This window comes from Phaseolus vulgaris, chromosome 3 (genome assembly GCF_000499845.2).
Source record: "Phaseolus vulgaris cultivar G19833 chromosome 3, P. vulgaris v2.0, whole genome shotgun sequence".
NCBI classification, from domain to species: Eukaryota; Viridiplantae; Streptophyta; class Magnoliopsida; order Fabales; family Fabaceae; genus Phaseolus; species Phaseolus vulgaris.
This window is the reverse complement of record NC_023757.2, coordinates 46,610,788-46,631,359: the sequence shown is the minus strand read 5'-3', so window position 1 is coordinate 46,631,359 and position 20,572 is coordinate 46,610,788. Positions and strand designations below refer to the sequence as shown.

Below are 20,572 nucleotides of genomic sequence, written 5' to 3'. Positions count from 1 at the left end.
ACATTAATAATAATAAAATTAATTATTATAACGAATCTAATTTTTAGGTAAATCCTATTTTTGAAGTAGTGATTTTGAAATAATATTTAAAATAATTCAAACATTACAATTTAGGACTAAATTTATTTAGTTGTAATGGTATTATTAATAAAATTTGTTGAATCCATATTTTATATATTTTTTTTAATTTTGATTATCTAACAAAAATTAAATAAATAATTAAGCTCTATGGTAGATTTTATTAGTGATTTATTTAAACTAAGTGAAAAATATATAAAAATATTCACTTAAGAAAAGTGAATTGCTTGCTCAAGGTAGAGTGTAAAGAGTTAAATTTTGAAAAAATAAAGTTTGCTTAAATAGACCGCTTAAGTAAAAATAGATAAATAATTGTATCATTGAATGATTTGAGTCTTGCTTAAACAAACAACTATGACTTGATAAAATGACACAAAATATCTTGGAGAAGTGATACTTTTCATGTAAACTATAGACCGACTTGAAAATATAATTATTTATTTTAATGAATTTGAGAGTTAGAGTACTTGTAGACTTTCTAAGCTTATAATCTTAACTTGAAAATATAATCCGTCATTAAAATATAGAAAGTAAATTTATGATTAGGTTTTTTTCTAGTTTTATTTATCAAAAAAACTAATTAAATGCGGATAATTAAACATTAAAAACATGATAAACAAGATGCAATGCTAAAACTGTGTGTGGGGTCCTCCTTAAACTTGAAAGGATCTATCAACTTGGTGAAAATTTTGAAGTAAAAAACTCATCCATGAAGACGCTTGAAAACAATGGAAAATATATTTAGTACTAATCCAAAAATGTAAAATAACTAGTATGTTGACCCGTGTTTTAAATATTTAATATTTAAATGATAATATTATAATAATAAATCTATATAGAGTTAATTACAATTATAAATCAAAATTATATGAATTATTAGTAAACAATTTAAGAATAAATAGTATACTACATCATTTATTACGAAAATGTTATAATAAGTAGTATCATTACAAAAAAAAATTATAATTTACCAATTAATTATTACATACATATACAAATTTGTAAATAAATTCAACTATAATCACGGATATATATTTATGGATAAAATATGATTACTGACGAAATTTTGTCAATAAATAGTACAAGTGATATATATTTATCGATAAAATATAATTACTGACGAAATTTTATCAATAAATAGTACAAGTGATAAGTTTTATAATTATCTGTTAGTAAAATTTATCGGTAATTTTTACAAGTGTTTATCCATCAATAAAATTCTTTAAAATATTATTATTAATAATAATTAATAATAATAATTATATTATTATTATTAATAATATTAGTAATGTTATTAAAAATAATAATATTGATAATATCAATATTAATAATTAAATAATTATTATATGATCCTAAGGTTTTCCTATAGCAGCTGTTATATAGATTCTATCTTTATTCATAAATCTGGTTTCGATTCCGTATAGCTGTATGTTAATAATTTCTATTTCTATTTCTGTTATGTAGATAAATCAAAATTGAATTAATTGAAGTTGCAGGGTGGGAAGTATAAGAATATGTTAAAAAGTTAGAAAAATTTTATTTGCCAGTAATTTGTTCACTCTAATAATGAAATTTTGAAATAAAAAATAATTTTAAAAATAAAATAATAATATTGTTAATTATGAAGTTAATGTGGGTTACATCTAAGAATGGAAACTTATGATAAGTGGAAACAGAAATGAGAAGGATGGTGAAATGGAAAGAATGCATTATTTGTGGTTGAGTGTGTTGAGATGTGAACAGAGAGTGATGATTAGCACAATCAAAAAGAGGGCCTCTTTCTATTTCTCAACATTCCTCCTGGTCTGCTGCTACGTCTTTCTTTCACTGCCTAACTCCATTTCACATCTCTTTTCTCTCTCAACACCATCATACGCTCTAGAATTCCTGTCTCCATGAATTTGGTCACGCAAATTTGCATGCAAACTAATCATTATACTCATCCATCAAACGGAATCTCTATCTAAACCTACCTTTTTAACAGGCCCCCCTCCTCTCTCTCTATACATATTATATAAAAAATGACACACATACACCTCATTTCTTGGGTGCAGCACCAAAAGAACAAAAACAGATAATATAAAAAATGCCACAAAATAATTACTGAAACAAAACAAATAGTTAACTAGGACCAGTAACTGAGATGAAAAGGAAAGTAAGTATATACACATCGCACCAGTAAAGAAACGTGATTGTGGTTTACGTGAAAAAACGATTGGGAAAGGGCTTTAATTTTCTTCAAACTTCATACCTTTCTCATTGTTTTGGATCTTGGAATATTAGACAAGAAGTAGACTCTTCTTGTTTTATTCTGCTACAGATCGTAAGTGTGAATCACTTTACTGTCTACCTATAAAATCTTCATTTTAAGATCGTAAGTTATTCCACTTCTTCTTTTTTATTTTACTTTTTATTGCTCTACATAAAAATGTTGAAGTAAGGTTTTCAAAAATCAATGACTAGTACACAGATGTCATAAAGTCAACTAAAGTAACTTACGCTTTTGACTTTAAAAATTAAAGTGAAATTTTTTTCTTTCTCAAGTGTGTACATATTCTTTTATTTAACGAATATATTTATTTGGTTTCAGTCTCAGATATAGTTGATGATAAATGTATTTTTAATTAGCAAGGCACAATGATATTTACTTTTAATTATTTAAAAAAATGTTATTAGCGGTTATCTTAAGTGGGTGTTGTGATTCATGTGAAAATAGTCTAGTTTGGCAAAACCAGAAACCAGACTTTATTAGTGGGATTAACCAATTGGCTAAATGTCTGGCAAGAATTGTACAAAAAATGTCTTGTAGGACTTTAATCAATGTATGCATCACATGAAAGTAAGTTTAGTGATGGTGAAGTTGATTGTCCCACACTTCCACTACATAGAATAAATTTAAATCCGCTTATCTTTATTAAGGGCCATATCACTCCATCATATCAGGAATATATGTATACTTCGAGAATGCATGCTTTATCACAAGTTACTCTACTCCTATGGTGAGTTGCTATTTATTTGCCTCACCAAAACGCACACTTTTCACGTTAATGGTTCCAATTTTCAATTGGATTTGCTCCACAAAAAATGGCACATTCTCCCTCAGCTGCTCTTGGATAAAATTCACCCTCTCTATATTTCAATGGGAAACCAACAAAAGATCCATGGAGGAATGTGCAAAATATATAAGGCAGGGTGTATACCGAGTTGGAGAAAATAACAATAAAAGGTCATGAAATGGAAGTTTTTGTGGTTGCCATAACTAATGTGGTGATATAGAGAGAATACGATTATCCACTCGCTAGTTTCCCTGTTGAAGAATGTTAGTGACTTCAGCTCTCTCACTTTTTGTCTTCATGCATCTATTGATTGACTACAATCCCGGTTACCCATTAAAAATTAGAAACTTGCACCTCAATAATTTAATATTACTATTCTATTTATTTATACCAAAAGTACTCCTATTCTAGATGCTTGATGAGTGGCGTAGCCAATCATGGTAACCCAATTAGCATTGGGCCAAATTAGATCACATCGTCTATATATCATAATTTTCCTTTCTAGTCTTTTCTTCCGTATTCCTCTCCATGCTTTGACTTTATAAAGCACCCTTCGCCCTAATTACTCGTGTTAACATTCCTGAAACTTACTCTACCATCATCATACTGCACCTTTTCTTTTCTTCATTGCCAACAATTTTTAGGTGGCCTACAACTTCTAAGACCAAGTATCATCAATAACCCTGTATTAATTACTGCCACTTTTTTTCCCATAATCGCTGTTTATAGAACTACAACGATTAATAACTAATAAAGTAAGATTTTAATTGCGGTGACATCACGGTTCAGGTTTCATTACGATTTCTATAACAGTTGCGTTATTCCGGTTTCAGTGTTAGCTTCAATTAAACGTGGATACACTTGAACTGAACGCGTAAACATGCTGTAAATTTTTGTGCTGTAGCTTTCGGGTCCTTTAGTTGTTTGATGTAATTTGATGCACAAGAAACATATCTTCAAAGTCAGAAAGTGTTATGAAACAATTGTAGATAAATGTAATTGAAGAAGTAACAGTTAATTACAATTTTAACGAGGTAAGAAACTTAAAAACTCTTGATATTAGAAAGTAATTGAGAAAGAGGTGAATGGGCAAAAGAAAATGAGTGGCAGTGGTTGAAATTTGAAATATAAGTGTAATTGGCTGCATTGGAGGAAGGGGAAGTGGTAAATGTGCGTTTGAAAAACATGGGCAAAAAGGGGAGAGTCGGTAGCCCACAGCAGAGCAGAGGTTATTTGCAGTGGAGGACAAGAAAATTGGAGTTTAAAGAAACGACGTCAAGAGCCAACCCCTATAACTCTTGGGTGGCAGATACCTGTCCTGTAGTTGCAAAGTTGTTGTAGGGGTCCATAGCAGAGCAGGATCTGCAAACTGTTTTGAAGTGACTGGAAGGAGGGACACGTTGTCGAAGGCCCGTGAAACCCAATTCAAGCTTCTCAGCAACTCACACCAAAAGCAACCAACCAAGCCAAATAGCAACCCCCATCACATTAAATGAACCTTTATTTATATATATGTATCCAACATAACAAAATATATATTAGTAATGTGTGTGTGACTGTGTGAGCGTGACCAATAAATTTGAGATGGACTTGGTTTGAGTTTTGAAGTTGCATTTGCATCCATTGTGCAAAAATGAGGCCTCTGTATTTGCTGTTGTTGGATGCAGCACAAGGGTCTTTTTTAGATAACAATAACTAATTGGTATTATTACTTTAATATGAGAGTGACTATGGTCTATGGACTAAGGAGTGTTACATAAAAGAGAAAAGGAAAGGAGGGAGCGTAGAATAAAGCAAAAGCGAAGGTCTTTCTCATACACGGATCCCCATGGAATGCGGGAAGGATGCCTAGCATTGCTTGCTGGAACACATTCTTTTTGTTTAGTTTAAAGGAACTTGCTTTGTTCCCTTTAGAAATGTGTCCACCGAGACACCCTTATATACATACATGCCAAGACACTCACATAGAAAGAAAGAGAGAGAGAGAAAGAGCTTATAGATGATGCAGTTGCCTGCAGGATCTGCATAGATTTGCTTACATTGTTTGTTAGATTTAGCCCACTCAGTTTTGCAACCGAGACAAAATTATTTATTTACAAAAAACTGAAGGAAAAGAAATTGGTCTAAGTGGTGGGGTGGGGAGGCTAGATAGTGGATATGGTTTCCCATTGAATATTTAGATAGATATATATATTTCTCTTGTTTGGTGAAGGAGCAAGGGAGTGTTTGTCGAGAGAAAATGAAGAGCATGGAAAATGATGACTCTGTTGACCTTAATAATCAAAATAACTGGTTGGGTTTCTCACTCTCTCCTCAAATCAACGTAGGTGTTCCTTCACACCCCCAACCTTCCTCTGCTGCTGAAGTGGTTCCCACAAGCTTTTACCACACTGCACCACTTAATAACTACGGCTTCTACTATGGACTTGAAGCTGAAAATGTTGGATATTATTCAGCTTTGCCTATCATGCCCCTCAAATCTGATGGTTCTCTCTATGGTATGGAAGCTTTGAGCAGGTCACAAACACAAGGTTAGTCCAAAACTTTTTCTATATTCTCTTGTTTTTGGGAGACTTGTTTTTTAGTGTGCATTATACTAATTGTTGCCTCTCTTGACCACTGTGTTTTTATCTATTTTTGTGAAGCAATGGCTACCACATCAACTCCAAAACTGGAGAATTTCTTAGGTGGGGAAGCGATGGGGACCCCTCACTATGAATGTAGTGTCACAGAAACAATGCCTCTGAGCTTAGACAGTGTGTTTTACAACCAATCCTCACGCCGTGACCCAAGTAACCAAACTTTCCAAAACCATCTCCAGCACATTAGCACTCAACATCAACATCAGCAAGAGCTTCAAGCCCAACACTTATCATATTACTCTACCTTGAGAAACCATGATATGATGTTAGAAGGGTCGAAGCAAAGTCAAACTTCAGACAGCAATCTTCAGATTCCAAACATGGGTGATGATGGAGTTCCTGCTCCTGGTCTTAAGAGTTGGGGAGTAAGGAACTTCCAAAGTAGCCATGCACAGGAGTCAAAGTTGATTGTTCCTGTGGAGGAAAATGGAGGTGAGTCAGGGTCTATCGGGTCAATGGCATATGGGGATTTGCAGTCTTTAAGCTTGTCCATGAGTCCTAGCTCACAATCCAGTTGTGTGACTAGTTCGCACCGCGCATCACCTGCTGTCATTGATTCTGTTGCCATGGATACAAAGAAAAGGGGACCTGAAAAGGTTGACCAGAAGCAAATAATTCATAGGAAGTCCATTGACACCTTTGGACAAAGAACCTCCCAATATAGAGGCGTGACAAGGTTTGTTCTCTTCTACCAACATCGCACTAATATGTTTATGCATTTGAATGAATAAAGCTATAGGTCAGTTGTTTGTTCACTTGATTTGCATAATATTATGTGTAATGGTTCATGCGTGAACATCCTCAACACATTTAACACTTCATCCCTTTTTGTGTTTTTTTGTTTTATTGTTTCTCTTTATTTCTAAAGTGTGTATGTGTATCAGGCATAGGTGGACTGGTAGGTATGAAGCTCATCTATGGGACAACAGCTGCAAGAAAGAGGGCCAAAGCAGGAAAGGAAGACAAGGTAAGAGAGTGGCTATATTCCCCATCACTTTTTCTTTTGTTTTTTTCTTGTGCATTTTTTAGGTCGAACATATCTATCTATTGTGTTCCACTGTTCTTTGAAGCAAAGATCTTCAAATTTTTAGACACCACTAACTATTACTTTTGGTTTGTATCTTTTCTTCCCGGGGAATGCATCTCAAAAATACGATGAATGTCAGTTTATCTAGGTAAGGTTTCTTAAGAACTTAAAATTTCTTTTAATTTTGAAATTCACAGAGCTTAGATTCACGAGACAGTTAAAGATAGATATCATTTAATATTTTGCTTATGACCTTAACAAAAGAGGAAAATTTATGTTTATTCAAGTCATTCCAAACTTTTGATTTTAGGGGGTTATGATATGGAAGAAAAAGCTGCGAGAGCATATGATCTGGCCGCACTCAAGTATTGGGGACCCTCCACTCACATAAACTTCCCTGTAATAAAAGATAATTTATTTCTCCTTTCTCTTTCATGTTTCCACTCAAGTTGTGTGGTCTAGTTCATAACAGAGAATAAAACAATAATCTTACGACATCTTTTTTTCTTTTACATTCTCTTCTAACAGTTGGAAAATTATCAAAATGAACTTGAGGAAATGAAGAACATGACGAGACAGGAGTATGTTGCTCATTTAAGAAGGTAAAATCTTGTTGCTATTTATCATCTGTAAAGCAAATAGTCAACAACTATTTTACTTATTCATGACATCTATCAACTCTGTCAATTCAGAAAAAGCAGCGGATTCTCTAGAGGGGCTTCCATGTACAGAGGAGTAACAAGGTCTTCTAGCTAACAATCATTCACAGTACATATAATTACAATTTAATTAGTAACATAAATATTTTTATATCTTCAATTAAAATGTCTGAAGTTTTTCAAACTTGGTAGCAGACACCACCAACATGGAAGGTGGCAAGCACGAATTGGTAGAGTGGCTGGAAACAAAGATCTATATCTTGGAACTTTCAGTAAGTTCTTTCATACTCTCTGGATAACTCTTTTCTTCCTCTGAATTAATGTACCTTTTTTTCTCTCAACGTGTTCACGTACCAATTACCATGTTTCCCATGGTAGGATACGACATAGAGGGCGCTTTATGACTTTGAAAACCTATTCTTTCATGTTCTCTAAGGATGCCCATCTTTTCAGCCACGATAAAGCTGATCATGACTCACTTTAATAAATATTGTAGAGGACTGTTAGTCCCGAAGAGACAGCTTTTATTAATGCTGTTATTCAGACTCATACACAATAATATCTTTAAATCTTAATTGTTCACTTAAATAAAATCTTATCCAATGTCACTGAACTCAAGTTTTTTACCAAATACTACTTTCCAAAGTGTCTGCCCCCCCAAAAAAAAGATCCATTGTATTAGGCCGAAGAGGAAAAAAACATTATATATATCCAATGTTGGCACAAAAAGCTAATCATTAGTCTTATTGAAATCAAACTCTAGGTACACAAGAGGAAGCAGCTGAAGCCTATGACATTGCTGCTATAAAATTCCGAGGAGTGAATGCTGTAACAAACTTTGACATAACAAGATATGATGTGGAGAAAATTATGGCGAGCAGCAACCTTCTTAGCAGTGAGCTAGCTAGGCGCAACCGAGAGACAGACAGTGGAACTCAGTATATTGATCAGAATCGTAAGTCTTCTGCTTATGATGACACTCAAGAAGCTATCCTAATGCAGAAGAGCTGTGAAAGTCAAAATGATCAGTGGAAGATGGCTCTCTATCAATCCTCTCAACAACTTGATCAGAATCCACCTAGAATTGAGAGTGACAGAACTAACCAATCCTTCTCAGTGGCTTTGGACAGCATGTTTCATCAAGAAGTAGAGGAATCAAGTAAGGTGAGAACGCATGTGTCAAATCCTTCTTCATTGGCCACGAGTTTGAATAGCTCAAGAGAAGGTAGCCCTGATAGGACAAGCTTGCCAATGCTCTCTGGAATGCCTTCAACTGCGTCAAAATTATTGTCTACCAATCCAAATAACGTGAATTCTTGGGATCCTTCACCCCATTTGAGGCCTGCCCTTTCTTTGCCTCAGATGCCAGTTTTTGCTGCTTGGACAGATGCATAGTTCATAGTTTCATAGTCCTTTTATTTTTGTTCTCTCAAGTAAAAATTCAATCCTTTTTATTGTCATTTTGCATGCATGGACAATACAATAGAAGGGTTGTAGCAAGTAAAATTGAGGGTTTAAATATTATTCGCAAGTTTAAACTTTAATTAGTTTCATGTTAACATTGTCCTAGTAAAGAACTCCTGAATTTTCATTTTGATATCCTTGTGGCCAGATTATGTGGACTCATCAATAGAAATGGACGAGAAGGCTATAAAAAGGTTATGATTGAGAAGGTGAAATTATTAAGGCAATATGGGGTGAAACACAATACATCATTTGTTTCAAAATTGCTGGTCCTCCTAAGTACATAACCCAGCTCAATATGTGTCCCAATTAAGCATAACTGGACCTGAGATATATATTTATTTTAATCCATCCCTTTGACCGTAATGATCCTCTTGATCACGTCATTGCTACTGATTCTCCACGTCCAGGGTCATCATTACTCTCACCTTTTCTTGCTTAACTTTGTCTAAAGGCAGCAGATATTCCCTTACCTAATTCAAACAAAAGGCAATTATATTCCCTCTGAATGACTTTATGTTATCTGATTCATCACTTAATGCCATCTCTCGTATTACAATTTGTCTGCTGCCTTAAGGAAAGCCACATAGTTGGAAAACTTTTCACATCTTTCTTTCATTATTTTATAAGCACTCTAATAATTATACTGGCCCTTAACACCCATCGTGGTCTATGAACAGCGCGTCTTTATATTAAAGTTTTAGTGGAACAAATATGAGATAAAAATGGAGGAGAAATGTTTCTTATATTATCATAACATAATGCTTTATAATTATACTAGTTTTAACTATTTCAAATCAATGTGAAGAATTGATTTTGTAGGTCCACGTAGTTATGCTGGCTATTGAGTGAAAATTAATCATTATAAGAAAAAAATTACATATTGATAAAAGAAAAATCAAAATATAAAGAAAAATTATATGTACTTTCATAAGTTGTCACAAGAAATATTCTCAAACTTCATCATTTTTCTTAAGATGTTTGTTGGAGATCCTACACCGATTAGAGATGAGGATACTCTCCTCACGTGCGTGTGATAACATATTATAGGTGGTCCGATAATGATCCGATAGTGGGTGGCCTGATAAGCCCAACAATTGCTAGAATATGCTCAACTTGGCTTTGATGCCATATTACAAAGTGAACTTTAAACCTAACTCAATCCCATAAAACCGGCTTATGGGATGAGGTTTGAACTCACTTATATACAATGAAATGTCCTAATCTCATGTGGGATTTCCAACATTTTTCTCAATCATTTGTATTTCCTCATACATAACAATCTTCCATCTTTCATCTTCATCAACTTCAGCATTTTCATCAAATTCTTGCTCCATATTATTTTCATTTTCCTCATACATATTACCCAAAACTGTTTTTCTATGTTTGATAAAATGTTGGTAAAAAAATTCAGAAAAGAAGCAACCTATTTTTATTAATTGAAGAAACATATTCCTAATCTGAAGAATAAAATTCCATCTAACAATAAACTCGACATTCTAAAGTTTTAACACTTTACTTATCTTAAACAATCAACCTCACTCGGCATGGGTATATTCACACTTCAGATATGCTCTCTTTTTTTCATTTCCATGCTCTTTTATGCTCATGATCTACGTTTAAATATGACACGAGGGTATAAAATAATATGTAATTGTCCCCAGGACCTTTGCTTGCTTATATTCTAGTTTGAGATTCTAACGCCAAAATTGCAAAATTTTTAATACATTGTTAATTAAAATTTACTTAACTATATTGTTTCTACTTCTTATTTAGTAACTCCTCTTATGATTTAATAGTCTTTTTTAAAATTTAACTAATAAAAAATGTTGATGCAGGAGACAAATATTAAGAAATTGAAGTGCATATATATTTATTCACACTCAATGTTTTAAATCATAGATTATTGGATTATAATAATAGATAAATTCATTATTTTAATTAATATTCTTCTAATTGAATTTATTTTGGCCTTTATTGTTATTAATTTTTTATTTTTAACCTAAGTTGTTTCTTTTGAATCAAAACAGAAAACAAGATCTGAAATAAATAATTAGATCTGCAAATATCCCAGAAAAGGAGTTGAATGCAAATTTCTGCAATATCTCTCACAACAGTATGAGAATCAATTACAATCAATGCCCAAATATGAAGAAAAATATTTGGAAGAGAAGAAGAATAAAATACGAAACTATTTGGGAATGAAGATATATGTTTAATAATTTGAAACAAGAAAGGAAACATCTGATAATTGTAAAACAATATCATAAGGCAATCTGATTTTGTGCAAGGAAAATAATATTATAAAAGAGGCTTCAGAAAGAGGAAGAAACAGCTTTTGGGGATCTCGTTTTAGATGAGCAAACACATTTTAGACCTAGTTTTTCTTTTCTTTGTAATTCTTTTATTTTGCTTCCAAGTGAAAAGTTAAACATTTTTAGTTGATTCCTTTGTAATTTCCCATTGAGTTATGAGGTTTTGGTTAATAAAAGTTTCATTTTTTAATTCTCTATAGCAGTTGTTTTAATATTTTAATCGATTTTTGTGAGAGGTTGTACTTAAACGCGGGATTGAGAGTCTTCCATATCTTAAACTTTGGCTTCTTAGTTAGTTTGCATTGTTCTAATTAATTTCTTGAGCGCATAATTTAAGAGATATGAGATAAGCATTTTGATGGAGTATATGCAAGGAACAAAGTGGGCACTGGTTGTAGATGCATCTTTTATTATTATTGTTAATCCTCATTACTTGCATATAAGTTTTGAATTTTGTTGGGAGATGACTTGGGGTCATTTGGCCACTTATATATTATCATCTATTTAGTGTTAGACAGATCTATACTGTAATCATTTTAATTTGACAGTAATGACAGTTATCAAAAGTCTAGAGTCGTCACATTTTTTACTCATCTTTACATAACAAGTAATTGAGTTAATTATATTAATCATGCTCATAAATTAAAAAAATTGAGTAGTATAAATATTGATTGAGATTACCTATACATGCTAATCTTAAACTATCGAGTAATATTTCTTCTTTAGTGACATAGAATATGAAACTAATTAATCAATACTTTATTTTAAATTAATTTTTGTTTAAAGGAATGTATAAAGAAATTATTAATAACACCAAATCCTGTTGTAAAACAATCCTCTTTAACTAGATTGATGTCATTAAGAGAGTTAAAGTGTGGTCATGATGATTTTTTGAAGTGACAAAAACTGAAGTAAAGGTGACTGATAATTTGAAATGGTGGGAAAAATGCAACATGAACTTGCATAGATCTCTAACATGATTAGTATTTCGTCATCCCCTCGTGGGAAATAATCACCCTAAGCTATCATGCCAGTGATTGTGAGCCCAAAAGCCTTGGTCAAGACAATTATGCACAACAGTTATTGTCTATTCTCATCTCAGCACTATATTCTGCATACGTATCCACGCCTTCAATATACCATAACACAACGTTTATTCTGAAAAGCTTGTATAATGTGTATAGTTACTGAAAAATTACTAATGGTGCGACAAGGAAATAGAAAGTATCCAATTGTTCACGCGTATTAATATACTGTGTGAATATTTAATGTGAAGACTACACCACCACCACCAACTTCTTGGTGAAAAAATAGTATATCCACTGTTATTGAAGGACCCTTTTGTTTTTTCCTTTTGCCTTTAATTAAGTGGGCGTGGCCTCCCAAATTTGAAAAGATAAAGTTAGCATATGGTATCCCAATTCCCTTACTAGGAAAAAAGCAGAGGAAACAAACATGTAAAAGAGAAGCATGCCGACGGCAAAATCAACGTGGACAGAATCAAGAGAGTGACCATTATGAAGTCAATAAAGATGAACCATGCAGAAGAATATGGAGGCATTACCAAAGTGTACGGCTTCGTGGTGAAGACAGAGTTTGGAAAAGTTCAATATGTCATGTCCAAGATAATCAATTCCAGTAGTTTAATTCAACTTTCACCTCTACCGTGCTTCATGGATCCTGCATTTTAGTGCTGATAATTAAATCACCAGATTTGATATCATTGGAAATTAAAGAGACTTTTAACTTTTATGCTTGTTGTGGATAGCTGTAATGTCAGCAATTTTAATTAGTCATCGATTTGTTTGTTCCCTTTGCCTTAAGCCTGGCATTATAGGGAAAAGGTTAACATTATAGTCAACACACGTCCTAAGCAATAATAATATCAGCAAGTCAAAATTAAGAGATATGGAAATATACAAGTTTGTGGTTATTTCAAGCCAAAATATTATCATGAATAAATGCAATGAAGCAGATCTTATCAGGACGTTTAAATTGCAACACATAATTTCTGGCATAAAGAAGCGACAAAAGGAGTACCTACAAATGCATATATTGCTCTTATCATTTCAAAATTTTGTCCATACATCACTTCAGTTCATGTAAATGGATTGAAATTTCCTGTCTATTTTCTTGATCCTCCAACAAAAGATAAAGTATCAAAAATCTAAAAATGTAGAAAGCTCAGCTAAAACAATGACTTGTTTCCTCTTCGTTGTTGTTGGTATGCATATGTCCTCATTTATCAGTAGATGCATGGTAGTTGCTTCAAATTGCAGATCTGAAGTGAAAATCATGACTGAATCGGGAATAACGGTGGAAATTAATTAACATTTACAATAAAAATATAGGGTCTTGTTGAAAAGAGAGTTTTTTTATTGAAAACTATGTAAGAGTACATTAAAAAATTATAAATTAATTATCCGCCAAAGGGCACTAATCAGTATTTTTCTAAAACTATATACTTTTTGACTTTCATGACAAGTGTCATTTTAAGTTTTTTATGCGTACCAAAGAAGTAATGATGAATATAGAACAAAGTAACAATTATACAAAACTAGGCTTAGAGTTAATATTACATAGAAAGCTAAAATTAATACTTCTTATATTCTTTTTTTAAAAATATTTTTATATAGAAATAAAAAATGCAATAAATATTGTTGAACCTAATAAACCAGTTATGACATTTCTATGTTATTTTTTTCCTGACAAATTAACTAAAAACTAAATTAAGAAAAAGGAAAGAATATCAAACTTGACTCTCTCATGACCTTAAGTTAAATAACACTAACATATCTATAGTTTTAAAATAGACATAACATATATTATGTTTTCAACAAAATAACATTCTCTAGTTCTGAAATAAGCATTCTCTTATGTTTTTTTAACTAAATGATAGTCATTTTCTTTATATTTTAAATGCGAAGTTATTCATCTATTTTATTTTAGTAAGAAGAACATATTCACTAAAAATTAAATTAAATCATTATTAAAATTAATTTTTTTAAAATATACAATTTAAATATTGTCTCTCACTTCATGAAAGCTTATCAAAACCCTCACCACTAGACACATGGTGAGAAATCTCTTGGTTGTGAATGGGCTGCCTCTTCCCCATACATTTATTTTTTGCCACCTCTTAAGCTTTTTATTCCAAAATACCCTTTTATAAAAAAAATTAAAGTGTAATTTATATTTTGGATTACATAATTAATTTAATTTTTTTTTAAATTTGAGATTAGATTCTGAATTACATAATCTGAAAATCTTTTCTGGATATGAAATTAGCTTCCAGATTATGTAATAAAAAATATATTCATATTACATAATCTATAAGCTACTCCCAAATACACCCAAATACAGAAAAAACTTGCAAATTATCTAATTCATAATACCATCATTTTAAAAATATATTTTGGATTACATAATTCAAAAGCTATTTCCAAATTTAATATTAACTTTTAAATTATGTAATTCAAAATATATATTTTTTAAAATTGTTCATAGATTCTATAAATCTGGAGAACACTTTTCGATTCAAAAATATCTTATAGATTATGTAATTTGAAATGTTTTTATAAAAAAAATAAAAATGAAAGACACTCAAATCAACCACAAACCAATGCAAGAAAAAGAGCGCGAGGTCCTTGGGTTATCAGGGTGAGATAAAATGGGAGAAGAAATAATGTGAGAAAGGTGTGTGGAATTTTAAAGGTTAATTTAATTTTTTACTGAAGGACAAAAAGATCTTTTTACATTTAGTATGATGCCGCAAGAATATATGGAGGTGCGAGAATATATGAAGGTGCAGGATGAAGTAGCCTTACGAATGATAGTTGATTGGGCCTACTCTGCGTAAATGCTTACTAATAGTTTTTAGGCTTCTTCTTCTTGCACCCCTACGTTTTTCTTTCTGCACTCCCACAATTTTGTAAATCCCAAAATTGACTTTCACATTTTATTTGAAAAAACTAGAGTTTTTTAGGTTATCGGATATTGGGATATGGGAGTGTGCTAAGGATTTATCAATCTGGAAGTGATTCGTGTTCTTTTTCAAATAAAGGGGTATTTTGAAAACAACTTATTGATCTCCGGATTGCTGAATCTGAAAGTCTAATTTTTGTTACGGATTGATGGATCCGAAAGATTACCGGATTCACCAATCCAGAATATTTATGGATTTTCCAATCCAAAATGCAAAAAAATAAATGTTGATTTCCCATTCTGTAAAATTACCGAATTGCATTGTCCGGAAGAAGAAAGAGTAGTATGGATCTTATGTGTATTTCGAGTTTTTTAAAAGTAGTAGGGATATTTTTGTCTTTGCATTACATTATGGGGGTGCAGGAAGAAAAATGTAGGGGTGCAGGAAGAAACTGCCTAATTTTTATTTTTAGTTTAGCCCAATATTGCTAGGCTGGACTTAGGCGAAATCCCAGTATACTAACCTGGGCCATTGTTATTAGCACCCCATTTTTTATTATGGCATGACAGTACTCTTCACATAAATGCTTTTCCATTTATCATTGTACAAAATGGAAACGAGTTTCCATTTTATATTGGGAGGTGCGCACTCTAAATATACCGAAATGTGTTTAAAATTTCCAACATTGTAACATACTCAATAGTTGAATAGCTTTAATTACAGTATATTTAATATTGCGTGTTCTTCTTGTACTATTTATTTGGCATTTTTTTAGGGAATGACTTTTATCGTTTTTGGATGCTAAACAATGTTGATTGTTTTCATATGCTTGGTTCATTGTTGAAATGTAAAGTAGTGTTAAAGAAAAAAAAAAGGTATTTTTAGAGAAAAAAAAAATCAAATGTCATCTTTAGTCTATCATTTAGACATTGTTAAATGTTACATAAAAACGCTCACTTCTTTTTAGCATACTAAATGTGCTCTTTAATGAGAGTAAATAATCTTTTATGTTTTGTAACATTAATCTTTATAAGGAAAATACAGTTTAGTATATTAAAGAAAAATGTTAGAAAAGTTAATTTAATAATATAATTATAATATGTTTCTGGGTTTTTAGTTTTTTTTTTTTATAATTTTTCATTTCCGTCTGTCTTCTTTTCTGTTTGTAAGCTTCTTTTTTTAAATTTTCTTTTTCCTTGATTTGTTTTATTATTTTTATTCTTTGTTTTGTTTTTTTATTTCTTGTTTTTCATAACCAATCAGTTATACATAATTATTTTTGGATTTGTATGTATTTGATTTGCACATTATATATAATATGTTATATATTATTTGTGGATTTTCTTTTTCTTTTTTCTCTTAAGAAATGGAAGTAATCTATTACTATAATTTACTAATAGGACTCTATATCTACAAATAAGTTTTGATATAATGTGTGAAATGTGGTTAGAGGTTTGTTCTTATTTTGGACATCTAATCATTTTCTCTATTAACAACTTCACTTAGTTTGACACAAAGAGGATTAGACTAGTTTTTTGACTTTACAGAGTGCATAGAAGTGAAAGATTTTTGTTGTTGGAAATTCTATGTTTCTATATGATAATTAGAGCGTAGAGATGTGTTCAGGTTACTATTGATTTCATCTCGAATTTTATATAGATATTGTAGTTTTTGTTTTTTAAAAGTGTTTTGTAGAAAACCTTTTATACCAATTCGATTACTTTTTTATTTATATACTTTTTTACTGATTAAAAAGTAATATAATTTACTCGCTTTCTATTTTTTGCATTTGTTTTATTTTTCGTCTTTTTGAGTGAGATTGTCATGTATAATGTAGTGGGTTGAAATGAAAGTTAAAGTGCATTTAAGTTTGGTGTGTGAGTTTAGAAACAGATATTAAGTTTAATTGAAAATGAGTCATATATAACACATCAAACAACTAAAACTTATAAATAATGAGGTTATTACAAAAAGTGCAGACTTTTCTGCTCTCTGATACCATATTACAAAATGGACTTTAAGTCTAACTCAACCCCATAAAACCGGCTCATGAGATGAGGTTTGCACCCACTTATATACAATGAAATGTCCTAATCTCTAGTCGATGTGGGATCTCCAACACATCCCCTCACGTCGAGAGTGATAGCTTGTGCGTGGGACAACATATTATGGGTGGTCCGATAACGACCCGATAGCGGGTGGCCTGATAAGTCCAACAAACACTCGCTAGAACAGGCTCGAAATTGCTTTGATACCATATTACAGTCAATGAAGATAAATATTCCTCGTCTGATGTGGTGCATCAAATGGAGCGCACGTAATAGCAATGGAGAAAGGGAGATTCTGATGAACCCTACTTGCAAATGAAAAAGAGACAATGACTTAAGCATAAAAGAGAAAAAAATATAGAAAAGAAAATACAAAAGAAATTCTTATTTATTTATGTATATGAGAATAAAATACATGGTGTATATATAAGAAAAAGACTAAGACCTAGCTGAAATAGAAAAGGAAAGTTAAGTCAACAAACAAAACTCAATAACTTAAAACAGAAAAGCTAAATATGTTAACAAGATATGAAGAAAAAAAAAAATTGTCTCGTACAAAACGTTTAATAAACTATTCCACGTTCAAAATTTAGAATTGTAACTGTTTTTTAAAAAAAAATGATAGAATATTAGTTTGAAAAATAATGAAGAAAAATAGTTTTCAATTCATTATAAAAATAAATAATTATTTATTAAATGTTTAAAAATAATAATAAAATAATTAAAATGTCCAAATAAAGTAATAAAATAAATATTAATATAAAAATAAAATTGATAAACATCAAAAGAATAATTAAATAATTAAAGTAAAGAATCCTTTATATATATATATATATATGGGGATTTCCCATAACTATTTTTTATATATATAACTGTTTTTTATATATATAAAAAAGTTAATTTTAGTTTTAGTTATTTTGTAATTTTGTAAATATTAAAACAGTTATCAGAAAACAGTTTTGAATTTAGTTTTTTTAAATATATATTTATTTCTTCAGTTTTCACTCACAGTTTCTTTTTTAATTTGAATTTCTATTTGAAATTTTATTATCGTTTTTCTTTCCTTCCACTACAAAAAAAAGTGTATATTGTGGCGGTTATTTTCGTATAAACTGACGTTTATAACCGCCACAATATACGCTTGTGGCGGTTTTCCAAACCGCCATAGAACTGGCTGCCACAAAGTTTAATGTGGCGGTTTTACTCTATCTGCCGCAACACCCGCCACTTTAAACATAGTGTAAATAGTGGCGGTATTTATATGTAAGTAGTGTCAGTTATAACTGTCGCAATTTACATTCATTGAAGAAGATTCTGGCGCCATAATATAAGTAAGTAGTGGCGTTTTTAACTGACGTAATTTTAATTCTGAATAAATAAAATTTAACCACCACTTTTTATAATGTGTTTTATACAATTATAAAATTTAACCACCATTTTTTTTAATCTGTTTTATACAATTATAAAATTTAACCACACATAATAATGTTCAAAAGTTTATATGTAAATGAAAATTAAAACACATAAAAAGTTCATACATCCCTAATCAAGTTTAAAATTAAAATACATATTCTTAATCAGTTTTGCTTCCACCACTTGATTCTATTATTTGATTAGGTGATGGAGCACCACTTTTAGTGTCTGATACCTGAAATAAATAATTTTAAGTAAATGAATTTGAATATTACAGTAATGAATATATGTAAAAGTAACATTAAGAGTCCATTAAACAAGACATAAGAAGGGGGAACTCACCAATGGAAACAGATCGAGTGCATCTAGCATATCTAACAAAACAAAAACATCAAATTTAGTATCCTGTCTAAAAATGGGAACACGGGAATTTGAAAAGCAACGCAAACGAACTTACGTGTAGCAAAGGTTGTTAGTAAGAGTTTGCAAAGCATTTGCAGTAAAATTGTTTTCACCCACAACACGTGATAGTGAGCAGGACGGCTTGTACCCTGTGTAACACATGGTTTACATCAGTGAGGATGTAATTTAACATAAAATTACAAGTTATGAGCAAAAAGAGTAAAAGATCTCACCTGTATTCTAGCATGGCTATGAAGATAAAAGTCAAACTCTGTTGGATGGCAGATTTTAAAATCAACAATTGTGTCTGCAATATTTTATAAGTAAAATTATTTACCACCATAGTTAAACAAGTTTCTTTAAAGGATATGGCACCAAATAGTGAACTAAAGTAAATACCAAGCAATATGTTGCCACTCTTGCCAACACACTCTTGTCAACAGAACTCTTGTCATGATGGTTGCTAGCAAAGAGTCTTGGGTGATGCGCTTTTGAACTACAACAAATGTCACAGGAGGTTGATAGTTGGGTTCAAGGGATGCACATGCATGGGGTTAGAACAAAGAAAAGATGAACAATTTAGCATTAACAACATTAAGTTCTCCCATTGATGCTAAGAAAAATATTAAACCATTTCACCCTTCCGAATAACACTAATTGACTAATATACAAAATCATTGGAAGTCCATAAAGAATAAAAACTGATATTACATGGAAAAATAAGAGTAAACTCCATTCACAATAATTTCAAATAGCTAATAGACAATACATCTCTAGAAGACTTAAGGCATATCTTGATAAGATCTGTCAAATGAAAACCCAAACAAATCAAACAAAGAAACTCAATTTTGAAAAATTAATGTTTACAAAACAAATTCTTTTATAAATCGAATAAATAACAATGTCTAGACGGAAAAAGAAGTAGAGTAGAATTCACATACAATTAATGATGCAATGAAAAAATATAAAGAAAATCTAAACAAGATCACCTTGATATTCGCACAATCTAGTTGCTACAGCAAAAGATAAAACAAGTGTGAATAAATAATCTAAACTAATAATAATAACTATAATAAAACGAAAAGCCCTGGAGTTTAGATTAACCTGCCTTCCCCCACTTTCCAATTCCATACTAGCAACTCCATTTGCATGAGGTATATTACATCATACACATGTGCCCACAAAAAATATCCATACAAAGAAGAAATGAAGGATTTAACTAAATAAGGAAGTTAAAATATCTTTGCCTTAAAAAAATTGCAATATCAGTTCATGCTAACTTGGTAAGGTGATAAAGGCATCTGAATGTTTGGCCATCTCTGCCTTTGCCTTCCTTTGATGCATTGTATTTTCCCAAAATCATGGCTCCAAATCTCAGCAACTAACTTCATATAAGCTCAACCTTTACTTCTCCTATTGTTTCATCAATTAGCTGCAAAAGGAACCAGTGCATAGGGGATGGAGTAGATAATAAGATCAACAAAGTAAAGAGAAAAGGAGCAGCTAAGCAATTATGAGAGTTGAACGGTTGCTTATTTCATGC

The 20,572-nt window shown here is 31.3% G+C and overlaps 1 protein-coding gene and 1 long non-coding RNA gene across 5 annotated transcripts; one reads left to right on the top strand and one right to left on the bottom strand.

Moving 5' to 3' along the window:
* Positions 1-5,052: 5,052 nt before the first annotated feature.
* On the top strand, positions 5,053-9,059 carry LOC137808201 (AP2-like ethylene-responsive transcription factor ANT). Of its 2 annotated transcripts, none has more exons than XM_068609187.1 (9): positions 5,053-5,665; positions 5,780-6,452; positions 6,661-6,743; positions 6,943-6,951; positions 7,114-7,202; positions 7,332-7,405; positions 7,496-7,546; positions 7,658-7,734; positions 8,226-9,059. In XM_068609187.1, exons 1-9 carry the CDS (start codon positions 5,374-5,376, stop codon positions 8,855-8,857), a joined length of 1,980 nt encoding a protein of 659 aa, XP_068465288.1. In that variant the 5' UTR covers positions 5,053-5,373; the 3' UTR covers positions 8,858-9,059. The 2 variants fall into 2 exon arrangements, with proteins under 2 accessions (XP_068465288.1, XP_068465287.1); XM_068609186.1 differs by having other exon boundaries at positions 7,655-7,734.
* A 9,640-nt stretch (positions 9,060-18,699) lies between these two features.
* LOC137808200 (uncharacterized) lies at positions 18,700-19,634 on the bottom strand. 3 transcript variants are annotated; one of them, XR_011080680.1, is made up of 4 exons: positions 19,429-19,634; positions 19,085-19,336; positions 18,970-19,001; positions 18,700-18,862 (listed from the first exon to the last, which is right to left on the bottom strand). It is a non-coding gene; the product is annotated as an uncharacterized lncRNA (long non-coding RNA). The 3 variants fall into 3 exon arrangements; XR_011080681.1 differs by lacking the exon at positions 19,429-19,634 and having other exon boundaries at positions 19,085-19,178; positions 19,263-19,420; XR_011080679.1 differs by lacking the exon at positions 19,429-19,634 and having other exon boundaries at positions 19,085-19,420.
* Positions 19,635-20,572: the final 938 nt, after the last annotated feature.

What these genes read in the sequence shown, in the direction of transcription:
- LOC137808201 (XM_068609186.1), top strand. Translation starts at nt 5,374, where the DNA reads ATGAAGAGCATGGAAAATGATGACTCTGTTGACCTTAATAATCAAAAT. An exon ending in CCACTCACATAAACTTCCCT is followed by an intron (nt 7,203 to 7,331) that starts GTAATAAAAGAT and finishes CTCTTCTAACAG; the next exon opens with TTGGAAAATTATCAAAATGA. An exon ending in TATGTTGCTCATTTAAGAAG is followed by an intron (nt 7,406 to 7,495) that starts GTAAAATCTTGT and finishes CTGTCAATTCAG; the next exon opens with AAAAAGCAGCGGATTCTCTA.